Source organism: Epinephelus lanceolatus, chromosome 5, assembly GCF_041903045.1.
Source record: "Epinephelus lanceolatus isolate andai-2023 chromosome 5, ASM4190304v1, whole genome shotgun sequence".
Taxonomy (NCBI): Eukaryota; Metazoa; Chordata; class Actinopteri; order Perciformes; family Serranidae; genus Epinephelus; species Epinephelus lanceolatus.
Genome location: NC_135738.1, coordinates 9460918 through 9483201, shown reverse-complemented (window position 1 = coordinate 9483201; position 22284 = coordinate 9460918). Strand labels below are relative to the sequence as shown.

Sequence of the window (22284 nt, the reverse complement as noted above, 5' to 3'; positions counted from 1 at the left end):
AGGACATATTACTGGACTTTTTTAAGCAGATGATCAATACTGCCATCAGATTGATGAAATTGACCTTGATCTGTGCCGTAAAACAAATTTTGAGCGTGAGGCTTAGGCCTATATGAATATGTAAACGCAACTAATGAGATGTACCCTTCCCATTACCCTTACCCTAACCTTAACCACCTCTCTTTTAACGCAATACTTGATAGCTAGCGAACTGCTAAGTTAGTATTAGCATAAATAATGCGCTGCACCCTTCCCAGTAGTGTTGCTTTCGTCAACGAAAAGTATGACTAAATATCGTCGTCAACGAACCTTTATCACGTGACGAAAACAAGACGAGACACACTGTAAATGGTGGTCATGTGACGATAAGTATAATTAAATATATAATGCAATGTTGTTGACAAATAAAAACGAGACTAAATGTGGTTTACAAAATAAAACCTCTGCTTTCGTTGACCAAAACGAGATGATACGAAATAACGTTATAATGTTTAGTCGCGTTGTTATTATTATTTTGCAGTATTTCTGTTTCCTAGGCTGTGCGTTGCACTATGCAGACGGATTACAGCCGTGACGATATACAGTACAACATCACTCGCTCTCATGTGATATTGCTTTTATACAACAGTTCAACAACAGCTTAAACAGCAATGCTGAGTAAGGAAATGTTAACAAAAGGTGATGAAATAAATTATTTAAGTATGTTATGTAGCTCTGCTAAAAAAAAAACATTCCCCCCAGTCTGTTGCCAGGCAACGCGGCACACACACACACACACACCAGGAACTCACAAGCTACTTTGTATTTACATTGATCTGCAACTGTGTAACTTCGTCCAGTTTGGCTGATGAAACGTTGGCAAACCTGGATGTTAGCACGGCCGGATTCAGCTTCCACTCTCCCTCATCCTCATCAGTACCTCATCAGATGATCATTGATAATTCCTGACCGTTAATTTTTGCTCCTCTCCAGTCTGTCGAGGTCGGCTGATGTTACACAAACACACCTGGAGGTCTGCACAGAAGAGTCCTGGCTTTCCTTTTCCTCGTCCTCTCCTGAAGACCACTCATAATTTAATTCAAATGTAATTTGGGGGAAAATATCCATCTTCTTGGTGTAACGCTAGTGTCAGTTTGTGTCAATGTAGCGAGTGTGACAGTTGGTTAATTAACGGTTGTATTTATATTTATTACACAGCTCTATTAAATACTGTATTCTGATTGGTCAGTCGCGGCATTCAGAGGTCTGACAATACTGTGTAATGACTGTTGCTATGTAGCCCAGCGTTGCTAGGGACGCTGCCCTGACAAGGAGATTCAGCCGTTGCCGGCAGGGCAGGGTGCGCGTCGGGGTTCTATTCTCCTGTCGGGAGTTATTTTCCCAGTATTCGCCAGCTCATTATACATTATCCCTTACTTATAACACCTGTGAGTGGAGTGATTTTACTGTTACATGTCCCAGTGATGTTATACTCTATATCAGCACTCACGCAATGCCTCTCGTCCAATCAAATTACTCGGTCAGAACTAACTGTTGTATAAATAAATATATATTTAGCTCTAACTAGGAGCTAATTTAGAAAAGAACATTTTGGTTTGGTTATACTATACTAGGTAGGCCTACTTATACTATATTGACTGGGTATAATAGAATTGCATTACTAAAAAGAGACTAAAATACAATTTCCATTGACTAAAACTAGACTAAAATGTCATCCGTTTTCATCGACTAAAACGAGACGAAAATAGTCATGGATTATTCTGACTAAAATAAGACTAAAATGCTCAGACTTTTAGTTGACTGAAACTTGACTAGACAAAAAAGAGTATGAACGTGACTAAAACTAATAAAAACTAAAATGACAGTTTGACACAAAGACTAGACTAAAACTAAAATTAATACTTCAAAGCTAGCTAATTGCTAACTTGGGCTAGGGCTGATCATGGACTGATGTGCAGGTATGGTGGGCGAGTCATGTAGCTAGAGGGCAGGTCATGCAGCTGCCCCAGCAACTTTAAAGGCAACTATGAGAATTTAAAGGGTGGGAGATATGGGGACAGGACACTTGCTCATGTGCACCAAGGAGAAACCAGGAAGGGACATGCGTGTGCACTATGTTATAAATCATGATATTTTTGTACATCAAGACTGTCTGTGTTTTCTGTAAGCCACTTTATGCATAAATCCTCAACACAGTTTTCTGAATGAGGCCCCTGGCCTCAGATCAGCTGTCAAACAATGAATTGTACATTTTATCTCGTCATTACCTGTTCAAGAACTGTTTTTGTGCTCCACTGGAGACAGTGAAAGAGCCCACCAGAAACCAGAGTCTGTCGGGGTCCACCAGAGTCCATCGGGGTCCACCAGAGACCAGAGTCCATCAGAGTCCACTGAAGAGCAGAGCCCATCAGAGTCCACTGAAGAGCAGAGCCCATCAGAATCCACCAGAGACCAGCAGCACAACATGATCTTCATCTTCTTTATAGGTGAGTTGTAAATAAAGTTTATTCTAATCAGTTCTATTCACCACCACATATCTGTCTCATCACTTAAACCTGGCTCCTAAAAGGAAAGGAAGGAAGGAAGGAAGGAAGGAGAAGAGAAGAAGAGAGGAGAGGAGAAAGAGAGGAGGTAGACAGGCAGTGTATTGACCCCTGTAGGCTTTATCAGGTGGATTGATCCAGATGGACTGATCCAGATGGATTGATCCAGGTTGTATCAGGAGCGCAGACATGGGCAGAATCAGTCTGATACTTTGGTATTAAACTTTGCCCTGTCAGCAGAGGAAGTGTCTTTAGACGTGTGATCACTTGTTGAACTCTGATGGAGGATTCTCCTACCTGTTGTCACTTGTTTTTCCTCTCAGTCTGTTCCCGAAAATTTCTTGTTCCACAAACAATACGATATGCTATTAGTCTTAATTAGACTACTAAGTATAATGACGTCTTTATCCTGGTGGAAAACATGTCTCACCTGTGACAGCTGAACATATATGTTCTTTTATAAAGGAAAATCCTGCAGCCTGTCTGACACTATCACAGTATAGACTCTCTTATTTAACATATACACTGCATATATTTTCTCATAGACTTGCATATCATGTTACTGCAGCTCTTAGTTGAAGCTCTCTGATGTCTCCACTGAATAAAGTATTCAAGCCACAGATTCATAATTGTTTTTTTTTATTTCTTATTATTAGAAATATTCTTCATGTCTGTTGAAACAATTTAAACACGTTACTTTAAAATTCACGCAGACAGATTTAAGATCTCTATCAGAATTTAAACCAGCCGTCTCTCTGCAGTTTTTCTTCCAGCAGCTCAGCTCCAGGACCCCCAGGACCCCCAGGACCAGTGTCCTGGTGGCTCCTGCAATCCCCAGCTTGGTGACCTGATGGTGGGTCGAGCAGCTCAGCTGTCAGCTTCATCCACCTGCGGGCTGGATGGACCACAGAATTACTGTATCATCGGATACCTGGAGGTCAGAGTCTATAGGCGGGTGGAGGGGGTGTTGTATGACGAGCTGAGGGTATATAAAGGTCTATAAGTTCAGCTGAACTCTGTTCTCTCGCTCCATCTTTTCTTCCTCTGGTTTCTTTGTGTTCTCTGGCTGATTGATGTGTTTCTGGCTCGTACTCAGACTTTCATACTGAAACATGTTCTGATCTGTCACTTTATTATCTGACGCTGTTCTTCCCACCCCGAGGAATCTTTTCTATTCATTACTGCATTTTTCCTTCTTTCTTTTTCCTGCTCCTCCAGTCCTCCTCTGTCATCTCCTCATTCTGTTTAACCTTTATTCTCTCACAGAAAGTTTTTTTTTAGAACTGCTATTCACTGTTCTGTTCTTAACTCTTCTTTTCTGGTCTTCACTGTTCTTTATTGTTCTCTCTTTTCTTTACATTTCTGTTCTTTATGGTTCTTTTCTCTTCTTTACTGTTTTTTTTAATTGTTGTTTTATGTTCTTTGCTTTTCTGTTTTTTTTATTGTACTTTTCTGTTCATTGCTTTTCTTTACTGTTCTGTACTCTTAACTCTGTGCCATCAGATGAGATGACTGCGCATCCTCCTCTGTTTTCTGCTAAAATGTGACTTCTATTCTCTACACTGAAAAAAATAAAAAATAAAAATATTCCTTACATGACAGGACAATACAAATAAAGAAATTTTACACTAAATATAATAAATGCAAGAAATATATATGCACTGTAAAAGAAATTCCCTAAATATTCTCTACACTGGAGAAAAAAATAAATGAAAATATTCTCTACATATAACAAAGCATTCTTTACAATGTAAAAAAAATTCTCTGCACTGTTTAAGAAATAATAAAATATTCTATGCACTGGTAAATTCATAAAGATAAAAATATTCATTACACTGTAAAATATATAAAAATAAATAAATATTCTCTACACTGGAAAATTCATAAAAACAAAAATATTCTCTACACTGTATAAATAACAAAAAAATACTTTCTGCACTGAAAGAAAATAAATGTTAATATCGTCTACACATAAAAAAATATTTTCTACAATGTAAAAAAAATTCTCCTCACTGTAAAATTTATAAAAATAAAAAATATTCTCTACACTGTAAAATTCATAAAAAATAAAAATATTCTCTACACTGTATAAATAACAATAAAATACTCTCTGCACTGAAAGAAAATAAATGTTAATATCGTCTACACATTACAAAATATTTTCTACAATGTAAAAAAAATTCTCTTCACTGTAATATTTATAAAAAAATATTCTCTACACTGTAAAATTTATAAAAAATAAAAAATATTCTCTTCACTGTAAAATTTATAAAAAATAAAAAATATTCTCTACAGTGTAAAATTTATTAAAAAAAATAAAAAATATTCTCTTCACTGTAAAATTTATAAAAATAAAAAATATTCTCTACACTGTAAAATTCATAAAAAAATAAAAATATTCTCTACACTGTATAAATAACAATAAAATATTCTCTGCACTGAAAGAAAATAAATGTTAATATCGTCTACACATAACAAAATATTTTCTATAATGTAAAAAAAAATTCTCTTCACTGTAATATTTATAAAAAATAAAAAATATTCCCTTCACTGTAAAATTTATTAAAAAAAATTCTCTTCACTGTAATATTTATAAAAATAAAAAATATTCTCTACACTGTAAAATTCATAAAAAATAAAAATATTCTCTACACTGTAAAATTTAATAAAAATATTTTCTACACTGAAAAATGTATAAACAATAAAAAATATTCTCTTCACTGTAAAATTTATAAAAAAAAATAAAAAATATTCTCTACACTGTAAAATTCATAAAAAATAAAAATATTCTCTACACTGTAAAATTTATAAAAAAAAATAAAAACTATTCTCTACAGTGTAAAATGTATAAAAAAATAAAAAGTATTCTCTTCACTGTAAAATTTATAAAAATAAAAAATATTCTCTACACTTTAAAATTTATTAAAAAAAATAAAAAATATTCTCTACACTGTAAAATTCATAAAAAAAAATAAAAAACGATTCTCTTCACTGTAAAATTAAAAAAAAAATACTGTCACTGTTAAATTCATAAAAAAATTAAAAAAAAATATTCTCCACTGTTAAATTTATAAAAAATAAAAAATATTCTCTACACTGTATAGATAATAATGAAATATTCTCTGCACTGGAAAGGTAAATAAATAAATTCTCTCTACAAAAAAATAACAAAACTATTCTCAACACTGTAGAATTCTTATTCAGTCTTATCTTCACCACCTACAGCATTTATTGTGTTGTCACAATTCTTGTTGTTCACACATCAGCTCAACATAATTAAGAGTGACTGTTAAGAGCTGACAGAGTCAATCAGATCACTGATCAATAATTAATAAAGTGAAAGCTGATAGTAGGAAATTGTTCAAAACACGTTAACTTGTATTGAAACAGGACAAAAAGTCAGAGGCTGCTAAAGAAAACGTGACCTCCTGATTAACAACAGACTGACAGTTTCAGATATTGATTGTATGACATATTGATGACAGTGATTATTGATCAGTATCTTTAATGTGTCTTCATCCATCAGGAGGAACAAAAGTGTTTCACATGTGACTCTCGGCTGCCGTACAATCGCTATAACAACCCCAACAGCCACCGCATCGAGAACGTCATCACGACCTTTGACCCTGAGAGAAAAATGAAGTGGTGGCAGTCTGAGAACGGTCAGTCTGAAACATGGTAGAGGTTAAAACTGTCCAGTCACAGAGCATTGCAGTGATCCAGACAATAGGAAATGAAGGCGTTTGTGACAATCTATAGGTCATTAAATGAGAGGATCGGTTTAGGTTTGGCAACCTTTCTCGGTTTGAATATATAATAAATATATTAATTACATTTTGTATTTCATCTTTGTAACTCTGCATCCCTCGTGTGTCGACTGCAGGGGTTCATCGGGTCAGCATCAGGCTGGATCTGGAGACTGTGTTCCAGTTCAGTCATCTGGTTCTCACCTTCAAGGTAAAACACTGACTTTTATACTCGCCTGCTCAAATGAAATCTTACTGTTTGTGTTGAAACGAAACTCATCACGGGGTCATTTAACTTTTGAACCAACAAGTAAAAGAAATAATTCTCTGATGTCACTTCCTGTGCTCTGTATCTCTGTAGAGTTTCCGTCCGGCGGCCATGTTGGTGGAGCGATCAAAGGATTTCGGACGAAGCTGGAAAGTCTTTCGGTACTTCGCAGAAGATTGTTTGCTTCATTTCCCTTCAGTTTCCAATCAGCCGGCCGACAGCATCGATGATGTCGTCTGTGACAGCAGATACTCTGGATCAGATCCGTCCACTGATGGAGAGGTAACACACACACACACACACACACACACACACACAAACACTAATACACAAACACACAAAGCGACCATCTCAGAATAATTTTTTTTTACTAAATCCTCCAACCCTAATCCAAAGATGAGTGTATCTCAGTCATAATCAAACATCAAGATTATCAATAATGAATTAGATCAGAGGTTCCCAACCTGAGGGTCAACACACCTGGAAACACTGTGTTTATAAATCTGTTTTATATTCAGAAGGTGTTTTATGCTATTTGTCCACCAGGTGGTGCTGAAAGCTCTGGATCCCATCTTTGAGATCGAAAACCCATATGCACCGAACATCCAAGGTGAGGTAATATTTACACCACAGACAACCACTCTCTAATTGGCTGTCAGCTGTGTTTTAAGACCTTATTTGTTACGAAGAAAGAACACAGAAAGAAACACGTTTAACATGTTCTCTAACCTTCGTCCTCAGATCTGATCACCTTGACAAATATTCGTATTAACTTCACTCGTCTCTTCACGTTGGGCGACACTCTGCTGGGTCGAAAGCGCAGGAACCCTGAGGACAAATATTACTACGCGCTTTACAACATGGTGGTTCGAGGTAGCTGCTTCTGTAACGGACACGCCAGCCAGTGTACGCCCGTGGACGGAGGACGAGGGGACGTCTTCACCCAGACTGGCATGGTATGGAAGTGGTTAAGAGAAGATGATACGACAAGATAAGACAAGATAACACCAGACCAGACCCGACCCGACCCCTGAGGTGTTTGTGGTCATTTTGTAGCAGCCTGATGATGTTAACATGTGATTTAATCAAAGTAAACAGTGGATTGTGTCACTGCTCTGTGATGTCATCATCAGTCTGTCTGATTTAATGAGCTGAAGGAGACAATGTCCACCCACTATGAAGACAACAGATACTAGTGATGTGACGTTCATGAACGAGCCGAGTCTTTGAATCGGCTCTTTGAAGTGAACGAGTGAACCGGCTCTTTAGAGCGAACGAGCCAGTTCCTAATTCACGTTGTGTTGATGACCCCCCTCGGTTAGAAATGAAAGGTAGGAAGCTAACCCACTGTCAGTACTTGCTTGTATTGGCAGGCTTGTTGTTTATAAAGGGCGTTGCTATGGCTACACCTAACTTTAAATGTGCAGGGTCTATTCTGGGTCCACGTTACAATATCCAGATCATGTGATGCGATAAATCAGCAATGCGATTCGTCGTTGAACCCACTAACACCCACCCTCCACACACACACACAGCAATAACCCCCCCCCCCCCCCCCCCCCCAAAAAAAAAAAACAAACGAACGAACTGCATCTTTGAACCGGCTCTTCAAAGTGAATGAGAGCCAAAGAACCGGCTCTCACAAGTGCACAAGTGAACGAGAAATCCCATCACTAACAGATACTGACGGAATATTATCTTCAAGATAAACTCACTGATTTACCGACATTCCTTCTTTAAACACATTCAAGCATAATTTTTACGCTGATTTAAACACATCTACTGGTTGATTTTAATCTCAATGCACCTGTGAAATCTGTGACACGTTGGACCTGCAGCAGTTTGAGGTCCCTGTTTTTAATCATTAGCCCAGGTCATGGTAATTTTAAGTGCTATATTGTACACAACTGGACTTGCTTGAGTTTCTTGAAGACGTTTCACCTCTCATCCAAGAGCCGAAGCGTCTTCAAGTTTTTCAGAACAAAGGAGCCTCTTGGATGAGAGGTGAAGTCCAGTTGCCTACGAAATAGCACTTATGGAAAGGGATTGAAACTGCTTATATCAAACTGTGACTGGAACAAAACAGCCAGTCCACACCTGAGGCACTGGGTAATTCCTGCAGGTAAAGGTGTTTTCTGCTCTTCAGGTTCACGGTCGATGTGTCTGTCAGCACAATACAGCCGGAGAGAACTGTGAGAGATGTCAGGACTTTCACCATGACACTCCCTGGAGGCCTGGAGGAGAAAACACAGCGAACATCTGCAGGAGTAAAAACTGAACCATTTCTTCTTTAAAACAGACAGCATATTATTTCTCTGTTGGAAATTAGCATGAAGGCTATGATTAATCTTGTTTTTAGTTTGTAATCATGCTGTAGTGTTTCCTGTCTCTTTCAGGATGTAACTGTCACGGTCACTCGGACTCCTGCCACTTTGACCCTGCGCAGTTTGAAGCGACAGGCGGCCGAAGTGGTGGCGTGTGTGAGGACTGCCGCAATGACAGGACCGGGCCTCAGTGTGAGCGATGTCGACCTTTTCTGTATCGAGATCCACAGAGAGCAACAGAGGATCCGCAAGCCTGCATACGTACGCTTCAGCTGCTTTCATTTATTTCCTCTGATGTGTGCATGTCACAAGAACACAATCTATTTATATATATATATATATATTTTCTATCCACATTGTTCACGAGTTCCATATTGGTCCATGCATATTGTCCATATGGGTGGGTTTGCCTGAGTTGGCCCCACATGGGTCATGCTGAGGTTACCTGGGTACAAAGTGGGTATGGATCCAAAATGAGCTGACTGAGCTGATGGTCAAAATCAGATTAATACACTTAGATTTTCCTGTGTTTCAGCGTGTGACTGTGACCGGACCGGTTCTCAGGGAGGCGGTCTGTGTGACGGTCTGAGTGGTCAGTGCATCTGTAAAGAAAATGTGGAGGGTCAGCGCTGCGATCGATGCAAACACGGCTTCTTCAATCTGAGACAGGACGACCCCGCCGGCTGTCAGGGTGAGAAATAACATTAGTGTGACCTCTTCTGTCTTTTTATAAACAAACAGCAGTGAAGCTTTATGTTAATGTTTAATGTTAAACTCGACGAATATGAGATGAAGCTGCTGCTTTGACTCTTGCTATAGAAACACTGATGCTGATTCGTTCATCATATCGGTCTGATGGTTTGTGTTTCAGTGTGCCAGTGTCATGTTTTTGGAAGTGTCGGCACATGTGATCAGCAGACAGGAAGTTGTGTGTGTGGCCATTTGGCAACTGGACCGCTCTGTGATCGATGTGTGGTAGGTTTTACCTTTAAGAACCAGTCTGTAAAATAAAATGTCTTTTTACTGCCCTCTGGTGGCTGCTGCAGAAAACTACAAACATCTGCTGAATGTTTCTGACTGAAACAACAGGACTTTGATTCACACTACACCTCACACACAGCACAGCTATCCCAAAGGGCTTTACTGTTTATGTTCCACGTGTCACATTCTGCCTCTCTGTCAACCTCTCCGGCCATATCCACACTTCCTCAGAGACTATCAGTAACTGTTCCTTACCTGTCCACCAGATGCCCTCAGACCTCTTTCATCGGAGTGCCTCATTCACCTGCACAGCTGTACTAACTTCCTTCATCAGTCACTCACTACCGGCCCACTTACTTTGCTTGTTTGGGCCAATAACAGATCAATAAACCAAGGTCTATAACTGTTTTAAAATACCAGAAATACTTATTATTTTAAATTGCTGAGGAGGTCTGAGTTTATACTGAACTATTGCTCCTAATAAAACATGAATAAACTCTGATTACATTAATGAGCAACAGGAACATTTGACAGCCTACAAGTGCAGAAAATAATGCAGTTAAAATGTGATATTTTAATATGTTTCTATCCGTGTTTTGTGGTCAGGACGGTTTCTGGGGTTTGGGAAACTCAGTGTACAGATGCTCGCCCTGTGACTGCGATATCGGAGGAGCTCACAGCACCAGGTATGTTTCCTCTTAAACAGTTCAGAGTACTCAGCCTTCTTGGAGTCTCTGGGGGGTAGTCCCTGAAAGGGTACAGACAGGGGACTCTGTAGTTCTTCTGGGGACTTCGACGTTCATGAGGGCAATGACGGAGAAATCCGCAGGGGGGTGATTGAGAGAAACAGCCTGCCTGATATGAACCTGAGTGGTGGTTTGTTTTTGGACTTCTGTGTGAGTCATGGATTCACCATAACAACCACCATGTTTGAGCATAGGGTGGTTCATAAGTGTACTTGGTACCAGAACAACCTGCCGGAAAACGGTGGATTGGTCCCTCTGGGTTGGGAGAGAGTTATTGCTCCAAGAAAAGGAGTTCAAGTATCTCCGGCATCTTGTTCAAGATCTAGGGTAAAATGGAGCGTGAGATGGACAGGTGGTTTGGTGCGGCATTAGCAGTGATGAAGGCGCCAGCTGCTGAGCTGGAAGGCAAAGCTCTCAATTCACTGGTCAATCCACATTCCAACCCTCACCTGTCGTCATGACCTTTGAGTAACGACCGGAACAATGAGATTGCAGATACAAATGTCTGAAATTAGTTTTCTCAGTAGGGTGTCTGGGCTCAGCCTTAGAGATAGGGTGAGGAGCTCAGAACTCAGATCAGCTTCAGATCAGGATCCTGCTGGGTGCCTCCAGTTAGAGGTTTTCCAGGCACGTCCAACTGGTGGGAGACTCAGAACACACTGGAGGGATTATGTATCTCATCTGGCCTGGGAACGCCTCAGAATCCCCCAGGTGGAGCTGGAGGACGGTGCTGGGGAGAGGGACGTCTGCAGTACTTTGCTCAGCTCGCTGCCCCCACTGTCCCTTGGATAAGCGAATGAGAATCGATAGATGGATGAATAGAATTAAAGGATGAAGCTGTTGTCAGTCTGAACAGCCTTAGTTAACATCACAAAGGAAACTTGAATTCATGAGACCATGAAGAGTCAATACTTTACTTCCTGTCTCCTCAGGTGTTCTCCAGAGGAAGGACAGTGTCAGTGTTTACCCAACATGGTGGGTCGGCGCTGCTCTGACCCTGCTCCTGGGTACTTCCTGCCTCCATTGGACTACTTCCTGTATGAGGCAGAGCTCGCTGCTCCACTGCATGGAGTTGGTTCTCCTCCACCCCCTCCTCCGCCTCCTCCACCTCCTCCACCGCCGCCTCCTCCTCCTGCTCCTACTCTTCCTGCTTCTACTCCTCCTGCTTTGACTCCTCCTCCGTCTTCTTCTCTGGTGTGTAACGATGAGTGTAAATGACGATCAGAGATTAGTGACAGTGTCAGTGTGTGTTATACCTGCAGTATTTGTGTGTGTTTTCAGTTGAACCCGGGTCTTCTACCTCAGTGTGAGAAGTATTACAGAGAGCAGGGTTACGACTTTAAATTGTCTAATGGACGAGTCGTTTTGGTTCGGAGGACTCGACGACTCGCCCGTCAGAGGAGGCAGGGACAGGTGGGATGTTTTATTGATTTCTTTTATCACATTTGTTTTGACCTATGCCCCAGTCTGACCTTTCAGCCAATCAGGTCGTCCTCCTGCACCCTGAGCATCACTGATGTTTCTGTCCTGCAGCAGAACGGCATCCCTCTGGAGCCGGGTCACGCCCTGCAGATCATCCCCCGTCAGAGAATACCTGGTCAGCCGATCACCTGGACCGGCCTGGGATTGGTCAGAGTGTTGGACCGGGCGGGGCTTAGGTTCACCGTGGACAATCTCCCGTCGTCAATGGATTACCAGCTGGCGATTCGTTACGAGCCGGAGGTAAAGACAGCAGGCAGGGTTCTGGAGTTTTTGCAGATTTAAGATTTAATCTTCAGATTTTAAACAATAAACTCTGCCAGTGTTTCTTTTTCTTACTACCTGTTAGAAAGGATCATTTCGACCGTAAAGGAAATAACACAGAAAGTATTAAATTTTAACATTTCTGACAGAAATAATTAACAGTTAATGCTGGAATATATAAAATCAACCTGCATGATGACTTTTATTTTCTGGCTGCTTTAATATTAAATTTCGGTTCCTGTATTCTAATGTCAGCTGAACTTTCTCTGCAGTCTCCGTCTGATTGGCTGGCTTCAGTCAGCATTACTCCAGTGTCGCCGGGCGACGGTGGCTGCAGCAGCGACCCGACAGGAACTAAAACGCTGGTTCTTCCTGGAAACTCCAGGTGAGACTCCCAATCCCCATACTACCACACTATATAGTATGCCAGAAAAAGATTTACTATGTCCCAATACATAGTATGTCAAATGCAGTATGCCAAAAATACCAGGATGTTCAACAACATCCGATCCAATTTTTCAGTATGCAAGCCAGCATGTTTTTCTGGCTACTCTGACCTACAATCCTCTGCACAGCAGACGGTACGTCACATCGACTGAGCTGCAAACAGATGGCAGTTTTGTCAGAAGTCCCAACAAAGGATGACAGTACATAGCATATAAATAATATGACAACAAGACAATACAAAGGAAATAAAACTTAAAAGTTACAAATCACATAAGTACAAATCAGGTATTTAAAGTGAAAGCTTTACTATAAAAATATGTTTTAAGCATTGATTTAAAAACAGCTAATGTGCTAGCCAGCGACATCTCCTCAGGCTGAGGACTCCAGAGCCTCGGGGCCTTGATGGTCATCTTTAGTTACCAACCTCAATCTAGTGACGACTAGTGAGGGCAGACTTGAGGATCTCAGGTCACGACTTGGAGCATAGGTAGTCAGAAGCTCAGCTATATAAATCGAAACATTAGAAATAACCAAAGGAAAACAAGAATCGTGATGATTTGACTTGATGTAAACTCAGATATCCTTGTGCGCAGGATCAGTGGAGAAATATGCCTCACCAGTCCTGGACTTTATTACAAGTTTGTTTGTTTGTCTCCAGAGGAGGTATTCTGGATTTTCCAGTGTGTCTAAACGCCGGCGGCCGGTACTTTGTGGACATCGTCTTTAACAAACTGCCCGGATCTGACGACCCCTCCAGCTCACACATCCTGATCGACTCGGTGAGTAAGTCTCCAAATTGTTATGAGTGACTGACGGTCTGACTGTTCAATAACAGCTCAGCAGCAGGTGTGTCAGTGTTTATATATCACCACATGATTGATACTTGGAGATATTTGTATACAAGGACAATTAAGCCCATTTGTCTTCTTTCTAAAATCAAAAACACAGCTGTCTGCATAACAAATATCAACATAACAAATATCAACATTGTTCATTAAATATTATTTACGTCTGTTATTTCTTCAGATGGGTCTGATTCCCAGCATCGAGTCTGTCCAAGATTTCTGCTCCAAGAGTGACCTTGACTCTTTCCGCCGCTTTCGCTGCATCGGATTGGCTGCTGAGCTCAGTCCACAGGAGGCGTTACCGGAAGTCTGTGAGGGACTTATCAAGAGCATGTCGGCACGAATCCACAAGGGAGCTGTTCGTAAGTAGTTCAAGACAAATCCACAACAGAGCTAAGTGATAAAGTAGTTAAACGCATCGCTATTAATCCATAACTAACCATTCTTTTTTATAGATTTTAGCTTTTTTTTCATTTAAGATGATGATGTTTGTTTTCTAAGTTCATCTTTGTGTTTCTACCTGTTGTCAGCTTGCGGGTGTAACGTCGTTGGCTCTCGTGGCCCATCCTGCACTAATCAGGGAGGGCTCTGTGAATGTAAACCCAATGTGATTGGCCGTTGCTGTGATACCTGTGCACCACTGACATTTGGCTTCGGACCCGAGGGCTGCCAACGTAAGGAACTATCATAACCAAAATCTGAACACACCTCTGAAATGATGCAACAAGATAAATCCAATAAAAATGATTCCTTCTGAAGGTTGGGTCATTTTTAGGACAAATGAACGAAACTGATTTTTTTCTTTGTGTTTGTTTGCAGCATGTGAGTGTGACCCTCGTGGTTCAGTGTCAGAGCTGTGTGATCAGGTCAGAGGTCAGTGTGCATGTCGTTCAGAGGTCACGGGTCGACGCTGCGATCGCTGTCAGACTGGATTCTGGGGTTTCCCGGTCTGTCGACCCTGTGAGTGTAACAGACTGTCGGAGGTGTGTGATGAAGAAACTGGAGAGTGTCTGAACTGCAGGGAGCACGCCACGGGACCAAACTGTGACAGGTTATATATTTCACAATATATGTATAAATGAATAACAGAGGTTGCACTGTTACAGGTTTGTTTTATACATGTTTTAATCCAACAGGTGAGAACACCTACTGCAACTGGCCTCCTGATGATGTATCATAAAAATATGTTATTCCATTAATCCACATGTTTAGAAACCATTTTCAAATTGGATTTTCTGGATATTTTACTCTTCACATGCTCTGAAGTCGACAGAGTCCTGTAGGTGCTCTGGTTTTGATGACGCTCCTGTGTTGCTGACGTAGGTGTATGGAGGGTTACCATGGTAACCCTGTCTCCAGACAGCCCTGTCAGCCCTGCCTGTGTCCAGACATTCAGGGCAGCGGACGATTCTTCGCCATATCCTGCCACAATGACCCACAGTCCCTCAGTATGACCTGTGACTGCAGGGAGGGGCACACAGGTAGGAGCTGGAAGAGGCCGTGCAGCCTGCTGACTTCTTTTTAGCTCTGGAGTCAGACTTCTGTCATTTCTGTATTCTGGGAGGGGAAAGTCCTGACTGAACTTTAAGGGTTCTAAGTTCAATGGGAAGAGGCTCTGCAGCCTGCTGACTTGTTCTTGAATCTAAGGACATGCAGGAGGCCTGTAATATTCTGAGAGCAAAAAGTATTGGTTTAAGTGTAAACTTTTTAAGGAGATCAGACAGGCAGGAAGTGGTGTGCCCATTTACAAATTTGTAGGTCATAAAAAGCACCTTAATAACTGATCTGACATGGATTGGTAGCCAGTGAAGGGAAGCTCAAATTTACTAGTTTTAGTTTCTTGTTGCAGCATTCTGAACCATTACAGTAACCCAGTCTGAGTGAGCCAGGGTTTCTACTAATTTAAAAAAAGACTTGTTTTTAGCTCAAGGTGCCAGAAGGCAATCATGGTGATTTCTTTACTGTGTTGATCTAAAACAAGGGCTGAATCTCAAGCTTTGAGAAATCACACAGTTGTGGAGAGTTGCTGTTACCTGATCAAACTGATGTCTGGCAGCAGAAATTAATCCATTATTCCATGAATACATTTAATTTGGCCCAAAGGTGAGATACATAAAGAGAAGAGCAGAGGGCCAAGAACAGAGCCCTGGTCTTTGGTCATATATATTGTGACATTTGATTTTCCCCATAGCAGCCAACCCTAGCATGAGCTTTTGCTACATTTACATTAAACACAAACACAGTGAATATATCCCAACAATTAAAACTGACTGTGACTATCTCAGGTCTGCGCTGCGACAGATGCAGCCCTGGTTTCTTTGGCGACCTGGCATCGCCAGGTGCCAGCTGTGAGGAGTGTCCCTGCAACAACAACATCGACCCGGATGATCGCAACGCCTGTGACAGCCTGACGGGAGAATGTCTGCACTGCCTCCACAACACGATGGGATCACACTGCCAAGACTGCAAAACTGGTTACTATGGCAACGCCCTGGACCAGGACTGCAAAGGTAAAGACAAGGGTATAAAATTATAATGTAGATAATAATAATAAGAAGAAGAAGATGAAGAAAAGAGAAAGAAAGTATTTATGTATTGTGTTTTGTGTGTTTATTGTGTATTTCTCAGAGTGCTCTTGTGATCGACGGGGGACAGAGGTGACTCAGTGTCCTCTGGGGAGCCCCTGTTACTGTGATCCCAGGACGGGACAGTGTCCCTGCAGGACAGGGGCAATGGGCGTCCTCTGTGACGAGTGTGAGGACGGGTACTGGAACCTGGATGGAGCCTCGGGATGTCAGCCCTGCAGCTGTGATCCTGTTAACTCTTTCAACAACATCTGTGACAAGGCAAGGCCTCCACCAACCACAGACACCGTCCTGTTCAGTCACAGCGAGCACAGGCTCCGCCTTTTACTCACTGTTCTTCATGGTCTTCACCTCACACTACAGAACACAAGTTTCCATGTTCAGTCAATGAGTTAAAATTATGTTAACAGTTTAGTTTTTCACAATAAAAGACATTTTATAGCGACACACTATAAAAGATGAATGATTGAAGATAAAACATTTATTGAATCAAGAAGTGATGCATTCAGGTGACGGGACAGTGTCCGTGTCGTCCCGAGTTTGGAGGAAGACAGTGCGACGAATGTGGAGAGAATCATTTTGGGAATCCAGACCTGCAGTGTATCTGTGAGTGAAAACACAAACACACCTCCACCCTTTAACCCTCTCTGTGATGTAGCTCTAAACTTCTCCTGTCTCCTCCTCAGCTTGTGACTGTAACCTGGAGGGGACTGAGCGTCCATCATGTGACCCTGAATCGGGTGAGTGTATCTGTCGCGTCGGTGTCACCGGTATCTTCTGTGACGAGTGCGCCCCTGGCTATGACTCAGTGTTCCCAACATGCGAGGAGTGCCACCCATGCACCACCCTCTGGGCCGGGGAAGTCACTGATGTCCAGCGAGCCGCTCAGAGGATGAGAACCTTCATCCCTCCTGATGACCTGCAGCCCGGAGGCAGTAGCCCGCATCTACGGATGTTTGAGATGCACTCTAAGCTGAATGACCTCGCCAATCTGACGGGACTCTCCCCAGCAAAGGTGGAGAAGGTGGAGAAACTGAGTTTGATGATAGGGTAAGTTCTGCAGTCATTAACTTAAAGGAAAATGTGTGGTTTTAAAGCTGTTTCTCATCACTGCAATGCAAAGACGTGGTGCAAATTATTCAGGCTGCCTTGTTCCGCTTTCGTCAGCTCGTTTTCTTCCTCACAGGAAGCTGAAAGACTCCATCGACCCATACCTGATCCTGATCGACCCGTCTCCTCTCCTCAACACTGAAATCGACAACATTCGCCTGGATTTTAAGAAGCTTCTAACCAGGCTGAAGGAGAAACTCAACGAGGATCCGGACGCTGAAGATGAAGATGTGGAGGGTACAGTGATGTTTTTTGTAATATTTTAACTCAGTAGAAACACAGATATAATCCATCTCTGAAGGAGCTTCAGAAAGTACTGAGACCTCTTCACTGTCTACACATTTAAAGCCGCTACAAGGAACTTTTAACTGGATATGCAAAAGTCTCTCGTTTCTGCTGATGTCTGTGCGTGACCTACAACAGCAGATGAGACCATCGGTGTGAAGATAAGCTATTTCTATATAGTGTATATCCATACCTTTAGGAAACTGTCTCTGGGTTCGCCCCAGGTCCCTTCCAGGACGAAGCGATTTACGGCACTCAGACGGCACACGTCATCTTACCTAGCTGCTTACATTTAGTGACTCTTATAAATAGTCGCTATTCCTCCTCCTCGACCCGACGTCCGCGGGGAGTTAAAATAGCAGCAATCATCGGGTAAAAGTTCTGTGAAAGCACTGGACTCACCAACAGTCAGCCACGTCTCAGTCACACAGAGAAATCCAGTCCTCGGGAAGTCAGGAAATCCTTCAGGATAAATGTTTTGTTCGCTAGCGATCTAGCATTTACCAGCCCAATCCTGGCAGGAGCCGGCGGGTCCACGGCGTTAGCTGTCCGGGGAGCCACACACAGAGGCCGCAGGTTGCGCAGATTCACCCCGCGCCAGCGGGGACGAGGAGAGCAGGGGCCGCTGGGCTGGAACACCTCATCCGGGCCGACGACAGGTACCAGCCAGGCGTCCACAGGGTCCAGCGAGTGCCGAGAAATAAAGAGGCGAGGCACCGCTCCATACTCAGTCCAAGAAGCCATGGAAGTGCTCGCCAAACAGGCCTTCAGCCTTACCAGCCGACTGCTGCGTTTACCCCAGCGGCGGTGGTGCTTACGCCGGAGAGGTGGAGCTGGGGTGAGGCAGAGGTGAGCTGGGATCCCCGATAGGAGCGGGGGCAAAGTTTTCCCGTCTTGTTGTTTCATTCATCCCCAAAACAAACACATGCGCGAGCCAGATAAGCGTCTTTACGACAATACGTGCTAGAGCTCATGGGAAATGTAGGCTTCATTCCAGCAAAACACTACCGCTTTTGTCCACAGGGTTGCCAAAATCAACTCAAAATGAGGGGCTTTAACTGTGTTACAGATTTGATTTGAATTTATCCATCCGTCCACCCATGAGTGGAGCTGTGGTGGCAGCAGGCAACAAGGTAGCCCAGAAGTCCCTCTTATTAGCTCTAGACGAGTCCTGCTGGTTCAGGACCTCTTACATTGAGGAGTCCACTGACACCTTTATAAACAGTTAAATTCTCTCTCTCAGATCTTAATCTCCTCACAGAGGCCCTCATTTATGAGCTACTCCTGGAGCTACCAGGAGGCACATCACTGCTGGGCCTCCTCCCGCGCCAGAGTCACCTGCACACATTTAGACAGAAACACAGCAGCACCATTAAACCTGCCGAACTCCTCATTTATGTCTTTATCACAGACCTGCACTTCTTTAGTTTAATTCTGACCTCAGTGTATCCTCCCATCCTGTTGTAGAGCTGATGGAAGAGATCCAGAAGCGCTATAAAGTCTTCACGTCGGACGAGAAGAGAGTGAGAAACGCAAACAAAGCCTTGGAGGACTCCATGGACACCAGACAGGAAGTCAAACGCAAACTGAGCATGGGCAGCGACAAAGGAGACCTGGCACCGGTGGAGAAGAAGATCAAAGAGCTCAGCGTGGTCGACCTCAACCGAAAGGTGAGCATTAACCCGTGGAGTCACATGACTTACACATCAACCAATCAGAGGTGTGTATGAAGAGTGTGTCTTCACGCTGTGTGCTGCAGTGTTGGGTAAAGTGGATATAAATCATAAAGTGATTAATGATCAGCAAGTGGTTGATAGTCACAGTGAGGTGAACGAACCTCGTCATGCCCGTTAACCAGTGTGTTGTGGTCTGATGCAGGTCTGTGGACGACCAGGTCTGGAGGACTGTTCTGGGTGTGGTGGAGCTCTGTGTGAGCTGGGTCTGGGAAAAAGGAAATGCGGAGGTCCAAACTGTGACGGAGTCGTTCCTGTCAGTCAGAAAGCTTCAGAGACAGCAGAGAAAACAAAGAACCAACTCAGCACACTTCCATCCAGTCTGCAGGAGTCCAAGAACAAGGCAGGTTTACACTGGGACCACTGGTGCTGGTACTGGAACAGACTCAGAGTTCCAGTCCCCTTCATGGGACTTAAGGATGAACCAGCTTTTAATTTCAAGGATCAACTCTTCATAAAGGCTGATTATAACGTAACAGTGTTAAGATTTACGCATACTAACTAGATGAAAGCAGGTTGCACCACACAAACTAGTTCTTACGTTGAGATTATCCACCAAAACATCCCTAGAAGTCCCCACACACTGCACAGCACACTGACCAGCGGAGATAAGACCGCTCAACTTGAAGCAATCTCAGTCGATTGAAGGGTCTTCCACTGATGATTCGAATTTCCTACTTTAGAGGGCAGTCTTAGTGGAGAGTGCAGGTTTTTTATATAAACCGGACCTTGGAGCTTCCTTTAACTATCTAGGCCCATCAAAAACCCTATTGTGTCAGATATCATTATATGTTTCACAAACAGTAACGCAGAGTCATTCTTAGCCACTGACAGTTAGCCTACAAGCTAACAAGCTAACAAACAACATAAATATGGATTTTGGATCATTGCCAAAAATAAACCCTGTGGCATGATACCAGTGTTGGGTAAGGGTTACTTTAAAAGTAATCAAAGTACGTTACTGCGTTACTTTTTAAAAAAAAGTAACCAGTTACTTTACTGTGTTACTCCCTGAGAAAAGTAACTCAAGCACTGTTAAAGTACTTTTGAGTATTCTACATTTCCTATTGGGCAATGGACCACAGGGCGCTAAGCCTACATTTTTTTGTCTCCAAAATTAAAGTTATGGACCACTCGTCTTTCACTGAGATCCAATTCTCCCATCACAGCCGTCACTTTGACCAGTAGAAACACAGAACGATCTGCTGCCGTAGACAACTGTATGATTTCCTCTAGGGATGTTACCACACAGAGTAAAAGGGGGAAATGATGGTGTGAAACAGCAGAGGCACTTTGTCAACCCACTGAGTTAACGTTACTGTCATTAGCATCAAGCTAGCAAACAATGGTACATCCTCACAGTCGGACATAAAGTAATAACATTAACAAATAGCGGCGGGGCTTTTACTCACCACAACTGCAGAGGCTCCCAGCTTCATTTCAAACAAACTACATTATAGACAGTCTGTTATTTATTAATCCCTCTGTGTGTTTATATATTTACTTTTTATCCGCTCTGTTGTCTTTATAAAGTTAGCATATCGCACCGTCATTTCAATCTCAACACAAATTAAAAGCTCCTTATAACCTCGGCTGAGAGAATCCATTTTCTAAATGGGCTTTTATTCTGAAACATTTGTCAGAACTTCCTGTGGAAGATACAGTAGCTTGACAGTTTACGTGTGGCGCTTCAAATGTAGCTCCTGCCATCTGCTGACGCTTTTAGGTGACTACAACAACATGTCGGCTGGCACATGAACAGACACAGTGACTCAAATAATAGTAAAAGTGATAAAAATAGGACAAGAATAACCCGATGACATCACACATGCCGTGAAAGACGACTGGGGATAATTGGTGAGTACCAGCGTGTAGCGTGTACCAGTCATAATGCAAGTCCTGAGTCTGAAATATGTCTGTCAGCGAGTCCTGCTCCACTTATTTAGACTCCACCGTAGACAACGGCAGCATTTCTCCGACCACGTAGCGAGCCACAAGCTCCGTGGCTTCAGACTGATAGGTTTAACATTATCTCCGTTATTAGAACCAAACGACAGCCGTTGCTGTTTCGGAGCTGAAAGACCAGCGTTCTAAAAGTAACGGAAGTAACTGATGTCTTGTTTGAAAATGTACTAATGTATTTGATTACCCAAACAGCAAATTAACGCGTTAGGTTACTCGTTACTGCAAAAAGTAATCAAAGTACTCTAACGCGTTACTTTGCGTACTCTAACGCATTACTTTGTAACCCAGCTCAGCATGATACTTGCATGTTTTGTTCAGCAACATTATCTTCACAAATGAGCAGCACTTTATGTTTGGTGAAACCTAAATGCAGCCTAAATGATTAAGCTACTGTCAAGCTATAATGAACTACACCACGGTCGCATGTCTTAATGTCACCCCCACAGCACGGCTGTTAAGCAATGTTCTGTGTGATGACATCCTGTAGTTTCATTTAGCCACTTGTTAGCAACCGCCTTTTTTAAGACACATTAAAGCTTCACACTAAATGAGTGAGGTATTCACTGACATATTTTATGTCTTAGAGCAAAAGATGAAAGTCTCTTCAGCTTGTGTTAACCACAGACCTTATTTCAGGCATCTAACCATTCCAAAAAACCCACTGATTTTGAGACAAGGGAACCATGAGTGGTAAAATGCTGTCATGATCCTGGGTTTGTTTATATCCTGTTATCCTCTGGACTTTGTTTTGGAGTTTTCTGTTTGCGTTCCTTGTTTCATGTTATTCATTCATGTTTAATCAGTTTCCGTTTTTTTTGGAGATTCTCTCCTCATGTGTCGTGTCTGGTTTTACTTCCTGTCTCTGTGTTTTCCCGCCTGTTTTCTATCACACCTTTCTCATTAGTCCTTCCCTGTTCCCAGAGTCTTCCCCTCACACCTGTTCTGTATTAGTCTTGTTTGCTC

The 22284-nt window shown here is 42.3% G+C and overlaps 1 protein-coding gene across 3 annotated transcripts in view; it reads left to right on the top strand.

The window, feature by feature from the left end:
* Window positions 1-22284, top strand: part of lamb4 (laminin, beta 4) — a 34463-nt gene that overhangs the window by 7453 nt on the left and 4726 nt on the right. Inside the window, exons 2-29 of one of the 3 annotated variants that reach the window (XM_033634357.2) lie at window positions 2301-2486; window positions 3305-3480; window positions 6070-6205; window positions 6427-6500; window positions 6651-6839; window positions 7104-7167; window positions 7299-7513; window positions 8704-8824; window positions 8954-9142; window positions 9417-9572; window positions 9753-9856; window positions 10469-10548; window positions 11541-11802; window positions 11890-12021; window positions 12145-12330; window positions 12624-12736; window positions 13457-13577; window positions 13825-14005; window positions 14174-14317; window positions 14463-14694; window positions 14967-15124; window positions 15929-16153; window positions 16272-16489; window positions 16738-16834; window positions 16915-17278; window positions 17415-17575; window positions 19091-19293; window positions 19502-19699. In XM_033634357.2, coding sequence (XP_033490248.1) covers window positions 2465-2486; window positions 3305-3480; window positions 6070-6205; window positions 6427-6500; window positions 6651-6839; window positions 7104-7167; window positions 7299-7513; window positions 8704-8824; window positions 8954-9142; window positions 9417-9572; window positions 9753-9856; window positions 10469-10548; window positions 11541-11802; window positions 11890-12021; window positions 12145-12330; window positions 12624-12736; window positions 13457-13577; window positions 13825-14005; window positions 14174-14317; window positions 14463-14694; window positions 14967-15124; window positions 15929-16153; window positions 16272-16489; window positions 16738-16834; window positions 16915-17278; window positions 17415-17575; window positions 19091-19293; window positions 19502-19699 — 4521 coding nt within the window. In that variant the 5' untranslated portion in view covers window positions 2301-2464. Of the gene's footprint in view, window positions 1-2300; window positions 2487-3304; window positions 3481-6069; window positions 6206-6426; window positions 6501-6650; window positions 6840-7103; window positions 7168-7298; window positions 7514-8703; window positions 8825-8953; window positions 9143-9416; window positions 9573-9752; window positions 9857-10468; window positions 10549-11540; window positions 11803-11889; window positions 12022-12141; window positions 12331-12623; window positions 12737-13456; window positions 13578-13824; window positions 14006-14173; window positions 14318-14462; window positions 14695-14966; window positions 15125-15928; window positions 16154-16271; window positions 16490-16737; window positions 16835-16914; window positions 17279-17414; window positions 17576-19090; window positions 19294-19501; window positions 19700-22284 lie in introns of all 3 variants that reach the window. The other 2 variants (XM_033634356.2, XM_078167683.1) reach the window with 2 other exon arrangements.